At 41.2% G+C, this 19827-nt stretch overlaps 1 protein-coding gene across 1 annotated transcript; it reads left to right on the top strand.

Annotated features, from left to right (window-relative positions):
- The first annotated feature begins 10695 nt into the window (after positions 1 to 10695).
- Positions 10696 to 19717, top strand: LOC139444127 (potassium channel, subfamily K, member 16-like). The gene is made up of 5 exons (XM_071225029.1): positions 10696 to 10918; positions 11794 to 11955; positions 13182 to 13517; positions 18773 to 18930; positions 19432 to 19717. The coding sequence occupies exons 1-5, from the start codon at positions 10774 to 10776 to the stop codon at positions 19675 to 19677; spliced, it is 1047 nt and encodes a 348-aa protein (XP_071081130.1). The 5' UTR covers positions 10696 to 10773; the 3' UTR covers positions 19678 to 19717.
- Positions 19718 to 19827: the final 110 nt, after the last annotated feature.

The following is a 19827-nucleotide window of genomic DNA, read 5'->3' as shown; positions in this document are numbered from 1 at the left end:
AAAATAATGAAAAGATTTGAAAAATATCTGTTGACAACGAATTGGCCGTGCACATGCTTTGCAAATCTGGCAATCGACCGAAATCAGCACGACAGTTTACGAACCGGATTTCGATTTCGTTGGGCGAATTTGATTGGACTATGCATAGACTCGTTAGCCCAGCCAAAATAACTCCATAATACCAGCCTAGTTCGGCAAGGGTGGAAACTGGACTTTTAAAGTCAGTTAACTCTCTTGCCTCGGGAAGATGAGATTAGGCTGGTAATAAACATTCAGTCTTTCCCAGGGTATCATCGTAATGCTGTGGCCTCGTGTGGTGGCTGTTCACTGCAACCTGATACAACCTTGAGTGAATGTTGTTTACCGCCGCAGTCAGCAGTATTCCAGCTACTTGACCGCGGTCTGTAAATAACCGAATCGGGGCCAGGTAACGCGTGGTTGATAGCATGAGCAACGTTCTTTGTCGTCGAGGTACGATGACACGTAATAAGCCTGGTAAACATTATAACGACCCGATCACAATATGTCCATGAACAAGTACGATAACACCGTATAGAAATGAAAGTGGACAATGGCCGTCAAGCTAGGTTAATAAGGTATCACATAACGGGCATATGTGAAAACAAACAAGCTATAAATAAGGCATTTCGTTATTGTTTTGTTAAAATCAATGAATGTGCGCCCCCAATTATTGTTGTGTGTAACAGCTGCTGCCTGAGCCAACACTAACCATATGTTGTCATTCTACACGTACCAGGACTTTAATACATGCTACAATCCAGTATGTCGAATTGGCCAATAGACCAAAGATCAATATTCACTGTGGAATTATCCTGACAACGGGTGGAAGCGCTTTTAGACGTCCTTAGATAGTAAACAGGTAAGTGCAACATGTCACCGTACACAGTGTTATGTACAACGGCGGCGTTAAACAACAACATACAACGCCATCAAGATGTATATACTAGAACATACGTTCACTACTGTTCCCAAAAACGACCGGGTGACTGGTCGTGTGCTACACCTAGAGCAAAGATCAAGCGTCCCCGGACGAAGTTAATTGACCGCGAATGTAATTGGTAAAATCATTTTGGTAATGAAACAAACAGTTATCCATAGCTGAGATGTGAACATTTGCTGGTTCTGACGTACAAAATGCACTATCAGTCGACTCAAAGTACAATTTTAGATTAAACTGTAGTCTTGATTATTGTTCAACATGGCACCCATGATATTGTTTCAAAGGAGAAAGGTTGCGAATAATAGGCATGCTTAATGCAGGAAAGTCCTACAAAGTTGTTGGTCGTCCGGTCAGTGACTGCCGTTCGTTCATAAGCAGATTGGCAAAGAAACATCGACAGTCATGAGGTGAAGGGACGTCCAAACTCATTAGAATCAAGTAAGGTGAAGAATTTATGGATGAATTAGAATCAGATGTCAGTGCTCGCTATTGCTATACAAACATCCATTACAGGGAACCGACCAATTTAGCCATTCAATGCCAAGCGGCTTTCGCGAGATTTACGGCTCTAGTTTCAAAATGGCCACTTCCATTTCAGACTTCGCTTTGAAAAATGTCGGTTCCAAATTTGAAGACTGAACAAACAAAAATTCTGGAGATTGTATGTCAGTAATTTCCACGTCCCCTTTTCCATGTTTATCCCACTGAGCGAGAGACAGAGGAAGATAATGACGAAATCAGTCGTACAGCCCGTAGCTTTGGGTCCTGATGGGTTTTAATGCTTAACGTAAAACACCCTTCAAACACTATCGTAAACGTAAAGTTCATCTTTTTTTTATCGTAAATGCTTAACGGAAAATAAGAAAAAATAACAGCTTAACGTAAATAAATAATTTACTGCTTATCGTAAAATGATTAAAATGGTCAAAAACAGTCTGTCTTCAAGACCCAAATGCTTCGCCACAGAAAGCAGGCTGCGCAATTGACGCAGCGGACCTGTCTAGAATGAGATTTGAGATTTTACCCGGGATTAAAAATATGAATTGTCAGGATGAAACGAAAGCAGAATTAAAAGTCCCATTTCCCACCATGGCCGATTTAGGAATCGTTTCGCATTGAAATTCCAAATTTAGATTCAACTTGACAGCTTTTCACGCGGTTGAAGGATGACAGATTGACAGCAATGGAGGTGAATTTGAAAAAAATCAACTGTGTGTTGAGCTGTTATGTACAGTTATTTGTGCCCTAAGCTATATTCTAGTTACAACAGACAATACAAGTTAAATTATACCTTTTCTAATAAACTAATTTATTTATGAAATGCACTTGTGTAGGAATATCAAATTTTGCCCAAAAGTATTGATGAATTTTGTAGAAAAATGTAGGTAAAATAACCTGGTGATAATATTTTAATATTTGTTGAAAAATTCTTTTGGCAGTTTTGTGAAACAAATATGCGACCCCAAAAAACTTTCGCGACGATTTTATTGAAAAAGAAGAAAAATCACTGCTTAATGAAAAAGTACCCTAAATTTTACTGCTTATGGGACCCCCCATCAGGACCCTCGTAGCTGTCTTTCGGAATAACCCGTGTTAACCCTTTCGTGGTTGCATGATTAGAACACCCGTGGACATCCTGGTTAGAAAAGGGCTTCAGTAATCAGTGCTTGTCGCAATTGTGATTATTGTTCAACAAGGCTCCCAGGAGATTGTTTGATTGCGAAGGGTGGCGAATGTAGTGTTGCATGATTAGAACACCCATGAAGATCCGGTGTAGGAGGCTCAAATGACTCACCAGGCTCACACCACTCTAGAGTCATTTTGAGCCTCGGCTGTGAACGTCGTACACAAATAATATATTTTCGATGATACAGCACAGTATTTTCGATGATTGCACCCCATTTATTGTACATATTGTAAAACTGCCAGATTGAGCCTGATACTCAAGACTTGGATATAGAATAGGGGGAGTAGTTTGAGCCTGATATCAAAGAATCGGATATTGAATAGGGGGAGTAGTTTGAGCCTGATACTCAAGAATTGGATATAGAATAGGGTGAGTAGTTTGCGCCTGATATGAACGCATTGGATATAGAATAGGGGGAGTAGTTTGAGCTTGATATCAAAGAATCGGATATTGAATAGGGGGAGTAGTTTAAGCCTGATACTCAAGATTTGGATATAGAATAGGGGGGGAGGGGGGCGGGGGGGGGGGGGGGGGGGGGGGTAGTTTGAGCCTGATACTCAAGAATCGGATGTAGAATAGGAGGAGTAGTTTCAGCCTGAGAGGTTTTCCAAATAATTAAACTGTAATAAAATAACTGGTACTAACACATCTGACACACAATATTGGGGATCGTTCTTAAACCTGATATTTCAGAAAAGAAAATGAGGAAGAGGGGTTGAAAACCTTTATAATGCAAGATATGCTTGGTCTTTTCTGTAATCATTTTATTTCAAAACACGGGGAGTCGTTTGGATCCAGTAGGGGAGTTAGCTGAGCCTAGAGGGAGTGTTTTGAGTCTGACTAGGGGAGTCATGTGAGAGTAGGCCCATATGACTCTAGAGTCAAATTTAGGTGGAGTCGTTTGAGCCTACTACACCGATTGAGAATAGGTCTTCGTGGACGACAACGATAGAGGTCTTTCTGGACAGGTTACAGATCGCTATCACGACCATCCCCTAGCTTGCCATGAGTCCATATCTCAAGCGGCTGGAACATGTCTTGGACAAACTGGGGTACCAAATACAGAAGCTGGACCCACCAGTACCCAGATGACAGGAAATGGCACAAGCATTGCACCGAGAATTGCAAAACCTACCCCAGGAACACATCAAACGTCTACCTGGGCGCATGAGAAGGGCTGAGCTGGTCACCCGGGCACGTGGCGGCTATGCACGATATATTTAATGACCACCTCTTTGTAAAATGTCATGACTGTTGTCAAAGAATTAATCTTTCGGGAAATTGCACCTATTCCGTTTTCTATGGCATAGATTAGAGCCAGCACACAAGTTTCAAACCTCATGGCCAAAATAGCAGGGGTATTCTCTCGTTAAAAGACGGTCCGTATCGGAATGTTTCTTCGTGCACTAGACAGTATTTTATCAAGAACAAAATTTTGTGCTAAAATCTTCTCTAGTTTATTTAAACATTCAATTCGTACGGTGGCCCATAAGGGACATGGAGTCTGTTTTTCAATATTTTGATATTTCACCTACTGTTATCGCAACCTTTTGCAAATTAACACGTTTTGTCATACACATATGTGATAAATCATGGGGGGGGGCGGCAGTTGTTTTCTCAGCAAACTATTTTTTTCTGAAGCCATTTCTAACAAACTATTTTTTTGTAACTTACAGCTGAACAAACTATTCATTTCAGATGGTAATTTTGCAATTTTATTATAGAGTAAAATATGCAATCATATTTCAGCAAATGCAGCCTGTGGTGTATTATAACATGAACAGCTATAGAACACCCGTTATAATAGTCTTTTTCATTCCCTGACATAAATACAGTAGTCCTGTTTGTAGCCTGGTTGAGGACGCGGTAATAGCTGTTTCTTTAGTCCCGGCCCGTATCGGTGGTATACTTCCAAGCCATCGTAACTGTACCAACCTTTGCCTGGCACACACACACATCCCACGAAATGACCCCCATTGCCATACACTAAAGCAAATAGTGTATATACTCGTTCATTCATCTGAATAACATTGGGGTATCTGGTGAGAGGACAATTGTCTATCTCTATGTACACTACTGGTGGGGAATCAATGGTGAACAGTCTTGAAGAGAATGTTCGGACAGGCTTTGTCACTAGACACAAATGTCGGAACAGTAGAACTGAAACATACGAACACTGTAATCAGACAATGTATACAGCAAAAACAGAGCAAGACGTGTCTCTCCAGCAAAGGATGATGGTGTGCATTGACGTGTTCAAATAGATGTTTCATCACAACAGAAACACTTATGACCAGGTCATATCCAAAGATCATATAATATAGTTTTATTTGAAGGATTTTGGTGAAAATTGTTCATACCGATACCTTTTCATTTAATACATATGGTTTATTTGTATTTCAAACCATTCCTCAAACAAACCACAATATAAATATGTTCAACATTTATCAGTGAATAAATGTGTTCTTTTACAACATTGTAGCTTGGTTATTTCTTTTTGGAAATTGTTAAATTGGACGCCTGAATATTTGTACATGCATTTAAATAGCAAAATGTGCTGAACTGAAGCCATTAACTTCATATACAGAAATAGCAACAAATAAGATTAAAGTAATAGTGATGTTGCGCCGAAGGCGGCCGAAAATTTTTACGTTTTTTACGTTTTTAGTTTTTTTAATTATGCTGGAATAATTCTTTAATTTAATAGATAAATGTTGCAATGACATGCAAAATTATATCTGGAAACAAACTATTCATTTCTCTCACAGTAGTAAACATTCTATTTATTTTACTGATTATCTCCAACAAACTATTCATCTGTAAATACTTCCGCGCCCCCCCCCCCCCCTAGAAATCAAATGGTCGCTCCCTTACATAAACACAAATGGAAAAAAAGCTTCAATTAGCTAACCAATCTAAAGCCAAATACTTGCCATTTATTTTATCGAATAGGATTTTCGATCTGTCTGTGCCATGCAGGTGGCTTTCATCCCAGTGGAACTCTCAATAGTAAGCCTCTCTTCCGGCTTTCTGCCCATAAGGCAGACTCTTCGTCGTGACGCTGAATAAATGTGAGGTCAACCTAACCCATTCCTGTCAGTATCTTCATGACTCATACAATCAAACAATAACTGCTTTACGTTTTGAAAGCATTTGTTATCTATATCACAAAATTAATCATAGACAATCTGTTGCAAGTAAACCAGATGTCACCGTTTGTGTTCACATGGGAAGCAGTCTATCATTTGTATGGAATAAATAGGAGGACTTTTGTACCCTGACACTTTAACCTTGTCAAGTGAATTTCAGTTGGCATCACATTGATTAAGTATATTTTATCAAATGCTATTAGTGACATGTTAAACAGATAAACAGATAAACCTCAATGGACAGTATTACCTTCAAGCTATCATCATTATCACGCTTTTGTTTTCACGGGAAGCCTTTTTGATATATTACTAAATTAAGTTATGTCAAACTTGTTCTGAGTGTTTGTTTGTTTGTTGTTTAACGCCGCTCTCAGCGATATTCCAGCTATATGACGGCGGTCTATAAATAATCGAGTCTGGACCAGACAATCTAGTGATTGACATCATGAGCATCGATCTACGAAGTTTGGATACGATGACATGCATCAACCAAGTCAGCGAGCCTGACCTCCCGATCCCGTTAGTCGCCTTTTACGACAAGCATAGTCCTTTTATACGCAAGCATGGGTTGCTGAAGAAATATTCTACCCCGGAGTGTACAGTGAATTACTGGACATACTGACCTACGTCAACACTAAGTCTCGCTGTCATATTTATTCAAAACTGTTGGAATAAACCTCTTCTGCCTGAGACATCTGTCATTCAAAGTCTAGCTGCCATACATGAAAGGTTTGTAGTTGTTCCCACCAGAGACCATATAATAAGATTATATGGTCTCTGTTCCCACTGACAACTTGTTATAAGTGACATAGCAAATAATGACTTGCCTGAAGCACCGCAATTCGCTGTTCAGAGTTGCGTGCCTTTGGGTAGAAACCTGGGTTAACTTGTGCTGTGTCACGTGAATTTCACTGACTAGGAAAATGCATGTGGGATTTTGCCTTGAAGCGGGGCCTTAGGGATTTATTATCCCGATCAGAAAACTACGTGCAGCCTGTTTACTTTGTGGCGGGGTATAAGGAATACATTCTCCCGCTGAGAAACGTATTTCCCTCCATGTGGGGATACACAGTATGCTATCAAGATCACGTGAACCAATCAGATCTCACCATTCTGACATGGAGGTATGATGAGTGCTGTCAGTAGCCGCCTGTGAATGTCGGATAGTGAGAGCGGAGCAGCACATCTGCTGTCAGTAGCCGCCTGTGAATGTCGGATAGTGAAAGCGGAGCAGTACATAACTGAGGGCTGAACGTGCACGACATGTAACATTTTTTGTTTTTAATTTTATTTTTATTCCCATCGTTTTAAATACAAAGTATACATGGAACATATTACATTAAGATCAGCATGGTATATATTCAAATCGCCTAGTTGTACATTCAGTAGTTTGTTTCTCTGGTACATCTGGTAGATCTATATATAAGGTTTCTATACAGAATAACAGACAAATTGTATTATTAAATCATATCTTGGTATTCTTGAATAATGTGTGGAATGAAGACCAAAAAGAGTAAAATTTAGCTTGTTTATAATTTGAGAAAGCAATAGATCTTGTAGCTTCATAATATTTAATTATTTCCCACTTTACTTGTTTAAAATGTGGAATTGATTTCTTTCTCATTTGTTTATAAATTACAAATTTTGCAATTAAAAATATAATATTTAATGGGTTATTGTTTTTTCCTTTAAATCCAAATAAAATATTTTGGTTACTACAATCAATACTTCCTTCCACTGTTGTCCCTAACCAATCTTTCAAATCCTCCCAAATATGAATTGTATATTGACATTCACAAAACATATGAATAATGGTTTCTGGGCAAGTTTTACAAAGAGTACATGTGGGGGTATCTTCATAACCAATATTAAATAAATAACTATTTGTTGCAAGAATATAGTGCAGTATCTTAAGGTGAAACCAAATTAGGCTTACACTTTGTGTACATCTGTAAACCGTGCACGACATGTAACATGTCTTCCATGAGGACTCTTGATAGAATAGCCCCCAGTATATAACCCACGGATGTGGCGTGAGCCGGCTACACTAGAGAGTGACTACAATGTATGATCTAGCTACCCCTGTACCATCTCAGGCCGATGAAGGTGACCGTGGCTCAGTTTGTCAATCATATTAGATAGAATCATATTACAACCCGGCGTATCTGTATAACAACTGAAGGCGGCGTAAATCAACAGTCACACACCTGTTTGACATATAATGGTTCATGTTATTGAGGGGGGCACGGGTGGACCAGTCGTCTAAGGCGCCGCGATTCGCTGTGCAGAGTTGCGTCCCTTGGCCACGCCAGAAACCTATGATTGTGGGTTCGAATCCCAGTTCGCCCCGATTATGTTTCTAGGTTTGTCAGCACCATACCTGTGCTCGTGGGTTTCACCGAAGTGGTAAACGTCTGAGACCTGCATCACTTGGGGCTTTCTTCCCACATTATGCTGACACGCCGCGATATAACTGGAATACTGTTAAAAGCGGCGTTAAACCCAACTCACTCACTCACTCACACACTCATGTTATTGAGAGCGACGGCATACGTTTCCTGGGCAGTTTAGGTGTGTCGTTCCCAACCGTCCATATTCAACTTCTGGTATCTGGATGGGCTGTTAAAATGCTTCAACTCCTAATCTACCTAAATGTGGGTGGGTACAACACTGGTTATCACTAGTTAAACTAACCACCTTTACACTTGTAAATGACACCCTTCAGTCATGAAAGAAACGGTACCAATGTTCAGATTTTAACCTATGGTTTGGTAAAAACAAAACTGAGAACCTTAGGCGTTTTGTAGCTTTACACCAACACTGTAATGGGTGGGTTTCCTTCTTCGTTCGTCCCTCCACGAACTGTTTGTTTGTTGTTTAACACCGACCTCAATAGTCCAGCTATATGACGGCGGTTTGTAAATAATCGAATCTGGACCAGACAATCCAGTTATTGATATCATGACAACGATCTACGCAATTGGGATACGATGACATGCATCAACCAAGTCAGCGAGCCTGACCACCCGATCCCGTTAGTCGCCTCTTACGACAAGCATGGTTTGCTGATGACCTATTCTAACCCGGAGGGGCGGTCGGGTAGCCTAGTGGTTAAAGCGTTCGCTCGTCACGCCGAAGACCCGGGTTCGATTCCCGCCTTGATATTGCTGGAATATTGCTAAAAGCGGCGTAAAACCATATTCACTCACTCACTCACTAACCCGGATCTTCACGGGTCTACATACAACTGTTAATATCACAAGTAGAGAGAGTTTCCATTCCTAGGCTTTAACGTTGACCTTTCTATTGCGGACACACCCACAGAACTGTAACGATGACATAAGGGATGTATTGGGAAATGGATCTGACGAGATGTGTCCTTTGTCGTACGCACTGATGCTATCAGCAGACACGCACAGTGTTGTCTGCACGCTCCGCCATCCTGCACACAGCCGTGCCTGTCATGAGGCAACAGTGGAGCCTTTACTCGACTGTGATGTCATCACATAGACGTGAGGAGCTTAAGTCATTGATGATTATACACAGTCAATAGGCACTGTCAGGATCAAGTCTTCATTTCCGAAAATGGTTTGTGGGAGTTTTACATGTGTGACGTGAGTGTTCAGATTGTGATCTTGGACATCCTTCAACCAGGGTTTCAAAGTTAGGGGGAACTATGCTGAATCTGTTATCAAGTGGTGATATGATAATTTGAGATCCTATTTCTGTCTGGATTATATAAGCAAACTACTAACTAGACTGTCCTGTGAAGAAAGGTTCTTGGTCTGGAGTACAGTTGTGTATATTCCTACTGCAGGAAATCGTTGTCGCAACGTTGGTTTGTACAATTACGACAGGTAAATATGACAAATCATTTAAAGCTGGTTTCTAAACGTGTAGAGGTAAATATTTCGTGTAACATTATATTTGCAGAAAAGGGAGTTTTATTGTTTTCCGAAAAACATTACGCTGGTTCTCGTACACATTTTGAGACGGGTGTCTGGTGGACCTCAAAAAGTAGACACGTCCAACTACAATCTCATGAAAATAAGATCTTAGCGTTTGCTACCGCCACATTTTTTTCAGCGGTAGCGAGAACTAAGATCTGATTTTAATGAGATTGGTCTAACTGTCCATTCGAATATATCAACCACTCTTACTAGATCACACTTAATCAGGGCTATGCAATACAGTGAAATTCCGGATGGTCCTCCAATGTCATGCAATGAATTCGTCTGGATTAACAAATTTTCGGAAACTTTCATGTAAATTCTTTATGTTGGCTAAAGAAGGTACTCCCTTAACGTAAAGTGTTTAAATGAAATCGAACTGGGTAGACAAAATACATGCACAAATACGTGAAAATTAGTGTGGAATCAAATATTTTGCTTCATTGCTGAAACATTAGCTTTGAAAGCATTTATTTAAGATCAATGACGTTCTGCCTCTGTTCACAAACAGTAAATATTTAATATCCTGTTGGATGCGACGGTATTTGATTTTAAACATACAAAAGGATTGGAAAAAATACTCCAGAGGTTTTATTGATCCTTGTCATTTCAAAAGCTCAGAATTATCAATTCGTCAATATATGCAGTCAACCGTAGTATTTACAACTGACATAATTGGAGAAAACATCATGAATTAGTCCACAGAATATAATTATGTCCAGCTTTTAAAGGAATCTGATCATATTGCACATGGCACTGTCACCTGATCATATTTTATCTGTAAAATCTCTCTTATAATGAAATCTAGTGTGATGGAAATAATGAAAATGGATGAAATGTTAATAGAACATTCTAGCGCGTGAAGCGCAGCTTGGGTTGTATCCTCCCCAGGGAGTTGAGAATGTAATTTGAGTGCACACTTGTCTAGTAACCGGGGTAATACTTGTGAGGGCATGGGATGGACATACAACGCAGTATACACACTATTAAGCATTTAACATTATTTTCCTCTGACCCTAGGTGATCATGGAGAGTAATGGACGTCTGGGCCTCCACATCTTTGTGACAACGTCCTACCTCATCATCGGAATGTTGATATTCCGCAGCCTCGAACTGGAAAACGAGCAGGCAATGCGGGCACAGATGACCCAGAAGCTCCAGGCGTTTATGGGTAAGAGGTGGAGGTATTACTTTATGTAATGATGACGATTATCGTAGGAGGATAGGGCAGTAGGAATAATATCAGCCATTCTTACATTGCCACCTTCCTGAATGGTGAACCTGTTTCAACGAGGTCGGAGATCGCGGAAGTATACATTCTGTCACGGCATCACAGGTGAAGAGGCAGTTGTTTTAGTCCCGTTATTCGGTCTCACGACAAGCACAGTCGCCTCTAACGGCAAACGTGGGTTGCTGACTGACTGACTGAGTGACTGAGTGACTGACTGACTGACTCACTCACTCAACATAGAACATCGCGTGGATAATCTTGTAAATAACATATTTTCTTCTTAATAGGGGACACGGGTGGCCCTGTCGACAAGGGCGCCGCAATTCGCTGTTTAAATCTATAAATAATTTAAAAATCTCCGACTTTCGGATTTGTCAATTATGTTGTTAGATTGTCATTTGGCAACAGAAAAAAACGTAGAGTTCCGTCCCTTAGGCACGCCAGTAACCAATGATTGTGGGTTCGAATCCAAATTCGCCCACATCGTATTTCTAGGTTTGTCAGCACCATACCCGTTTCACACAAGTTGTAAACCTGCATCACTTCGGGCTCCCCTCCCTCATCAAAAGCTGACACACCGTTATATGACGACGTTACACTCACTCACTCACTCGGTGCGGTCGGGTAGCCTAGTGGTTAAAGCGTTCGCTCGTCACGCCGAAGACCCAGGTTCGATTCCCGACATGGGTACAATTTCTGGTGTCCCCCGCCGTGATATTGCTGGAATATTGCTAAAAGCGGCGTAAAACCAAACTCACTCACTCACTCACTCTCACTCCTGGCTCTAACGTCCTTGTGTATCCGCTCTCCCGCAGCCAACTCCACGTGTTTGTCGATGTCAGAGCTGCGCTACCTGGTGGGGGTGGTAGGGGGCGACGTCAGAATGGCCATGGAAGTTGTAGATAACAGAACGACATCAGACAGATGGGAATACTCTGGTGCGATGTCCTTCGTTGTCACAGTCGTCACCACTATAGGTAAGTGTCATATGTGGTCCTACATCGTAAACGGTATGGGTAAATGTTCCCGACTAACAGGAGTGTGATTGCAATTCGTGACCAGGCTGAATTGTGTCGTCGTACACAGGCCGCCGTCGTATAGTGAGTGAGTGAGTATGGTCGATTTTTGCAATATTCCAGCAATATCACGGCGGGGGGCACCAGAAATGGGCTTCACACATTGTACCATGTCACACATGTCGGGAATTGAACCCGGGTCTTTGGCGTGACGAGCGAACGCTTTAACCACTAGGCTACCCGACCGCCCCCCGTCGTATAGATGCTGTAGTATTGAACAACGACGGCGGTCTATAATCACGACATGAATGGTCGTTTACCAGAATGATGTTAAGGAATGTCATATCGCAAGTACATGTAACCCATGTTGTCTCCTTGGGCTTTGTTCCAAACGTGCCTCTGTTCACCCAGCAGTGTGAATGGGTACCCGGTAGGATGAGTTGTTGTTATACTTCTAGCGCCTAACAAGCAGCTTGGGTTGTATACTACCCAGGGAGCTGAGAATGATTGTTGAGTGCACACTGATCCAGTGACCGGGGTAATAATAGCACTTTGAGCATGTCCCTGAGTGGTGTGAAAATGTGCGCAATATAAGTGGTCTATTATTATTATTATTATTATTATTATTATTAGTAGTAGTAGTAGTAGTAGTAGTAGTAGTAGTAGTAGTAGTGTATCTTGTCAAAACACTGGCCAGTGGATGTATACCTGAGCGACACTATACAATACAAGTCGTCAACTGATCTCGAGGAGTATAAAGTGTGATGTACTCTGGGTGTGAGCCTATGTACCCCGAGCTGCAAGGCGAGGGTACTAAGGCCCCCACACAGCGTTCATAAGACCATATGATATCATATTGCAGGTTTATATTGCTTTGGTCCGAATGGGTAATAAAAGAAGTAAGGCATTTATTCACTTCTTTTATTTCATCACATTCATTGGACTTATTCCCCCAGATCTATTTCATTCGGACAATATAGTAAATATCCGGAGAACGGCGTATTACATCATTAATTCGATATATAAAATAGCATGTTGGTATGTTGCAAATTTAATACCAACAGTTCGGCAATTCGAGCGGGGAACATTAGAAATGTACATTAAATAAAACAGACTGGGTCTCAACCAATCAGAATTCGATATTCATGTGTAAGATAAGATAACGACTCCGTGTTCTTCATGTCCAGGTTATGGTCACCTCGCCCCCGTGACGACGCCTGGTCGTGTGGTCAGCGTCATCTACGCCTTGATCGGCATCCCCCTCACCCTCATCATGTTGAAGGACATCGGCGACAAGCTGAACAACGTGATTGCTCGCCTGTACAGGGTGGAGTATTGTCAGAAGGCTTGGGTCAACAAGACCATCAACGTATCCATCATTCTCATCGTTGGCGTCAACGTCGCTATACTTCTGCCGTCAGCGTTATTTATTCACGTCGAGGGTTGGACGATGATGGAAGCTGTCTACTACTGCTTCATCACGCTCAGCACGATAGGCTTTGGGGATTTCCTGCCTTTGGGAGGTAGGTTCTTTATATGTGTGTGTTGTTTAACTTCATATCAGGCATTCGACCGCCTCTGTGGTCGAGTTGTAGAGCGTCCGCCCGAAGCGCGGAGATCCGGGGTTCGATCCCCGGCCGCGTCATACCAAAAGACGTTAAAAGATGGTACTTGTTGTTACCCTGTCTGGCACTCGGCATGTAGGGTCTAAAACAACGACTGGTCGGCTCGGAGTCAGTATACTGTGTCTGAGTGGGGTATTCATGCTAAACTGCGGCATGGCATCTCAGTGGGCTCGCACTAAAATTCGGCATCAGTCCGGACTAGTACAAGCAGCCACACACACACACACACACACACACACACACACACACACACACACACGTGCATGCACCTCGCTATGTAAGTGCAATAATCTTGGACGCGACGTTAAACCCAATTTCACCTCACCCCACCACCTCACCTCATATCAGGCATGCGGTGGCCCAGTGGTTTACAGAACTGTTCGCCCCAATTATGTGGTTAGGTTTATCATCACCATACCTGTACTCGTGGGTTTTACCAAAGTGGTAAATGTCTGATTCACTTCGGGCTTTCCTAACACGTTAAGCTGACACGATGTGGTATGACTGGAATACTGTTCAAAGCGGCGTTAAACCAAACTCACTCACTAGTTAAGCTAACCACATTTACTTTGTAAATACATTTAAGTTAGAACGATACTCACTCAGTTACAACATAATTGGACCCGTGGAGTGCCGGGTAGAATAGGTCTTCAGCAACCCGTGCTTGTCGTAAGAAGCGACTAACGGGATCGGGTGGTCAGGTTCCCTGAGTTGGTGGATGCATGTCATCGTATTCCAATTGCGAAGATCGATGCTCATGATGACAATCACTGGATTTTCTGGTCCAGACTCGATTATCATACAGTTGGAATATTGTTGAGTACGGCGTTAAACAACAAAGAAACAAACAAAATACGTTAAATATACAGTTAACATTTCTTACATCCTGTATGTTTTCTAATAACTCGAAATGTTTACATCTAGAACTACTTTTAAAACCAAATATTGTTCCGGAAAGTTGACCTGAAACACATTTATCACTTTGAGTCCGATCACTTCCGACTTTCTGTTTAGTCAGCCATGTTATTAGATTGTCAGTTGGCAAAAGAAAAAAAGATGGCGAATGGCAGGTGCTAATGGCGAATGTCACACCTGCAAGTGCAATTAACGGATAATCAGACATACACCCAGTCAGGCGTATAGGACATGAAAATCAATGTACAACCGGCACCTCAAATCAATTCTGCGTAATGAGACGTGAAGTTGTCCCATTTACCCAACGTGTGGACACACTGTAAACAGTTAAACATTTTTTTACAATTAGCAAATGAAGTGACGGGTTACACAAATACTATAAACCTAGAAAAAAAGATAACCATTACGATATGTTCCAGTCAAAGTAGTCGTCTAAAAAATCGTATCCTGTACTAAGTTAAGGACCTAGCACATTTGTTTTTGTTTACAAAGTGACATACTCACATTGCAAAACAGATATCTAATTCTTTGCAATTATTCCATCGCAGTAGTTACTGGACAACCCATTTTTTTGCTTTTACGCGCTTCTGTGAGTTTATAAGCTTTTGGTGTGTTTGTTGTGTGACTAAAGGTTCAATTGATATAAGCCATCATACTGCAGCCTAATTTATGGTTATTCGTTTGCAACGCTTTTGGGCAGAGTGACGATAGATTATGAAAAGTTAATATTTATCTGTGAGGGTGTGGGCAGGTTTCACGGTTGGACCAGTTATCTGAGGGAGCATCCATTTGATATGTATGTTTGACTTTTGGGTATATTCCACAAACCAAACCATTAATTTTTATCACCACACACACACACACGCACGCACGCACGAACGCACGCACGCACGCACGCACGCACACGCACACACATGCACACACACACACACACCTAGAAATCAAACGAATGCTCCCTCAGGTGCCGCAATTCGCTAAACAGCGTAAGGCCCGTTGCCATGCAATGGGTCCGCGAGTCACTGTTTCGAATCCTTAAATCATCGGACTATTATTGTTGGTTTACCAGCACCTTATCTGCGTATAACTTCCGCCTTTTCTAAGAATATCACGGAAATGTATTTAAAAGTCGCCCCACTTGAGCGCTGCACAGTACAGAAAGGAACGTAAGCGATTTCACTGAAGAAGACAACATAGAATCTGCATAATCTGTTCTTTCCAATTTACACCAGCCCATCTCTACGGATGTTGTTGATCAGTAGAAATACATGATTCATCAATTGATATCAATTACCTCTGGTACTAAGTGCAACATTGGCATTCGTCACCACTCGCGTGTTTCCGTAATCTACGACAAGGCTCGGCCGCCATGCTTCGAAATGGCGCAAGCCAATCAGAAGGCGATATTACGATTTTCGATATTCGTGGATCGTGTCAAAAGTAAATTAGATGTATGTCAGCTCAGATGAGTTTAGACACGCGTACCCGTGATACCTGTCACACATTACTCTGTGGTATAAACTTATTGTACATCATCGTCTCGGCAGCTGGCGCTGTCATGCTATGATAATATATATATATATATATGAGACATGACATTCTTCCATAAGTAGTACTTTACAACGATGGTTAACCTTACTTTGTTCGCATAGAAATATGGGGATTTGTGATAATATCAAAGTTAGGACAGTGGTAAGTAAAATATATCTGAAACGGACTTAATTCCCATCTTTATTTATTTGGTGATTATCTGGTTTTCTAAGTTACCCCTACACACATACATCTGTGTTTGGTAGATCCCTGTCATATACATTTATCATATTAACAAAAGAAATAAACAAAAACAAACATGTTGCTAAAAGAACCGATGCCTCAATAAACATTGATACTTGATAATCTCATATATGTGATGCAAATTCATTGCAGCGATATCTACAATGTAGATACTGCTTGATCTCACCCAAGCGATATCTCCTGTTGGAGCCAGTCTGGGATGATAAAAGTGTATGGTGGTTGGTTTACCACAAAACATATACCCAAGGGTATATAAAATATTTGTGAAGTAAACTCTAAACTCGTTGTAACATATTTAACAGTAAGCTACTGCATCCAAATCAGTCGATTAAATTCTCACATAAATTGTTAATGGAAACTTAATGTAACAAATAGTATTTGTGTCTTAATGACCTAAATGGGTGACGTGAATATATTCTGCATGATTAAACATTTAATGAACTCATATAAAATGTGTATACTGTTTGTTAACGCTGTCCATGAAACGATAAATTCAGTCATGAAATAAATAGGTAGTAAACAGCCGTTTCAAGCAAGGATAAGACAAAATCAAAACTGCCAATGTTAACTGAATTCACCTTCCCGAGGCAAGAGAGTGAACTGACTTTAAAAGTCCAGTTTCCACCCTTGCCGAACTAGGCTGGAATTCCTGGGCTCGATCGTAGCGCCACCAGTGGCTATGATGAGTTATGTCCTTTCTATGCCTCTCCTATTGACCAATCAGATTCAACCTCTCGTATCACTTGCATTTGCTTCAAACAAAACGGTGGCGCCCAGTCAAGACGATCTGATCGATAATCAAGATCTATATTGTGATAAAACGAGTCTTACATCGCGAAGTACATCAAAACACGTGAGCACCTTGATTAAAAACAGGAAAAGATTGAGGAAATATCTGTTGACAACGAGTTAGCGGTGCACATGCTTTGCAAATTCTGCAGTCGACCGAAATCTGAATGACACTTTACGAACCGGATTTCGATTTCGGTGCGCAATTTTGATTGGACTATGCATAGACTCGTTAGTCCAGCCAAAATGTAACTCCATAATACCAGCCTAGTTCGGCAAGGGTGGAAACTGGACTTCTATACTCAGTTAACTCACTTGCCTCGGGAAGATGACTGAATATGGAAGAGAAATTTATTGTTGAAGGTATTTAAAACTGAAAAGCACCTCTGTCTTGTCAGGCAGTTTTATTCTTATTTAAAAGCAGTTATTTGTTGAAAATTAATGAGTTGAATAGCTTAGCAAATATATATATCAGAGAGGTTTAATGCTTTGATAACATGATGTACGTCCACATTAATTGTACTTGTAAGATGCGGGTAGAATAAGAGTTATCGTTCTTGTTTGAAGTAGTTTTCTTGTTCATACGCCTATACGGAAGCCTTCGAGAGGGGCACACGTCTACATTTGGCTTGTTCCGGAATGGGGCGAGTTGTTTCACGAATGCAACATTGGACACCCATAGTAACAGTCATCGGGAATGGAAGACATCTGTAAATGTGTTTGATGCGTAACAGAGAGCGAGAACGATGTGAGTGCATGCTTATGTCAGCTGACATTATGTACATCAACCTTTCAAGTTACTCCCTACCGCTCGCAAAGTGAAATGAATGGGGTTTCTCAACTTTTAATTCGAATTCTTATTGAATAAAGACCAATCTAGGTGTAGCAATAATTATAAACTATAAACTTTCGCATATTTATTGTGTTGGTGTGAGTGTGCGAGTGTTGTTTGACGCCGCAGTCCGCCATATTCAAGCGAGAGGCTATCAATAGCCGCAACTGCGTCTGGAACGTTTAACGAAACCCTGTTAAGATAACGAAATATCAAAGCTACTTTTGCAGGTGTAATGTTTGATAAGTAGGAAGGGGCATGGTGAAAGGGTAACTCAGTTTCAGACAGGGATGTTTTAAACTATAGATGCACCCTTGCTGAATTGGACTTGCATTTTGGAGTTATATTTTTACTGGACTAACGAGTCTATGCATAGTCCAATTAAAATCGCGCAACGAAATCGACATCCGGTTCGTAAACAGCCGTACAGATTTCGGTCGATTGTAGGATTTGCAAAAACATGTGTACCGCCAACTCGGCGGCAACAGATATTTTTAAAAAACATCATAGTCTTAATTAAGGTGCTCACATGATTTGATGCACTTCGCGAAGTAATACCTGTTTTATCACATTAAAGGTCTTGATTATCGATCAGATCGTCTTGACTGGGAGACGCCATTTCGTTAAAAGCAAATGAAAGTGGTTGGTCAATAGGAGGGACTTATAAGGGATATAACACGTACATAACTTGTAATAACCACTGGTGGCGCTACGATCAAGCCCAGAAATTCCAGCCTAGGTCGGCAAGGGTGAAAACTGGACTTTTAAAGTCAGTTAACTCCCTTGTCTCGGCAAGATGGACTTCGGTTTACCCTCCTCCTTTCAGCCAATCTGTTGACCATGAACAGACGTCTGTATAGATTCACCATTTACATCTGGATCTTCATCGGGCTCGCCTATGTATCTCTGATTATCAGCTGTATCTCAAACACCATCGTGGAGAAGGCCCGATCTGTGGAGAGACATACGCTGACCAAAGTGGAGGTGGGTATATGCATGCTAGTATAATCAAAAACGTATATAGATACGTCTTTGATATAGACCGCCTCCGTGGTCTAATGGTAGTCCGTCCTCCCGGAGAGCGGAAGGTGCGGGGTTCGATCGCCGGCCGCGTCACACCAAAAGAATTTAAAAATTGGTAGAAATCGTTGTTACCCTGTCTGGCACTCGGCATTAAGGGTCTGAAAGGGTCTTTGCTAACTTTAAAATTATATTTAGAAATATACATTCAGAACTTTAAGGTGAAAAATATTAAGTTAGATTATTGTTCCAAATAATTGAAATATTCTTTTAATATCAAAGTGTGTTATTTTTTCTTAAAACAGCACTGAGCGAGTGCTACTGTAACGATTGTTGTTATTGGACTTGAGCAGAAATAGAGTTATCGTTCTTTTTTTAAGCAGTTCTGATATGAAATCCTTGTGGACGGACAAGAAAGCGAAGCGTACATAAAAGATCCACTAAAACATTCTCCCACTGTTTCAGGCTGAGCTCAGACGATTGCGGCATGAGATGATGAAGTATCAGCATCGATCACGTGATATCACAACCGACGTTGTCGGAGCCGCATCGCCAAGTTGTCCGTTAGACGTCAAACTGATGCACTATAAACATGTCGGACAAGACAACGACGCATTTGTATGTGCTCTCAGCTCTGATACAACACATGTCGAAATTCAGAAAAATAATAACGATGTCATAGACGCAACAGTGGAAAAGGATCAACAATAATTTATCCGTGGACACTGGAGAGAGAGAGAGAGAGAGAGAGAGAGAGAGAGAGAGAGAGAGAGAGAGGGAGAGGGGGGGGGGGGGGGGGAGGGAAATTCCGGACTCCTCCGCAAGGCGACTCAGTGTGACATTGCTCATAATATCAATCAC

Source organism: Haliotis cracherodii, unplaced genomic scaffold (genome assembly GCF_022045235.1).
Source record: "Haliotis cracherodii isolate W230 unplaced genomic scaffold, xgHalCrac1.p SCAF_5, whole genome shotgun sequence".
Lineage (NCBI taxonomy): Eukaryota > Metazoa > Mollusca > Gastropoda > Lepetellida > Haliotidae > Haliotis > Haliotis cracherodii.
The sequence above is the reverse complement of the archived record's forward strand: the minus strand, read 5'-3'. Positions and strand labels throughout refer to the sequence as shown.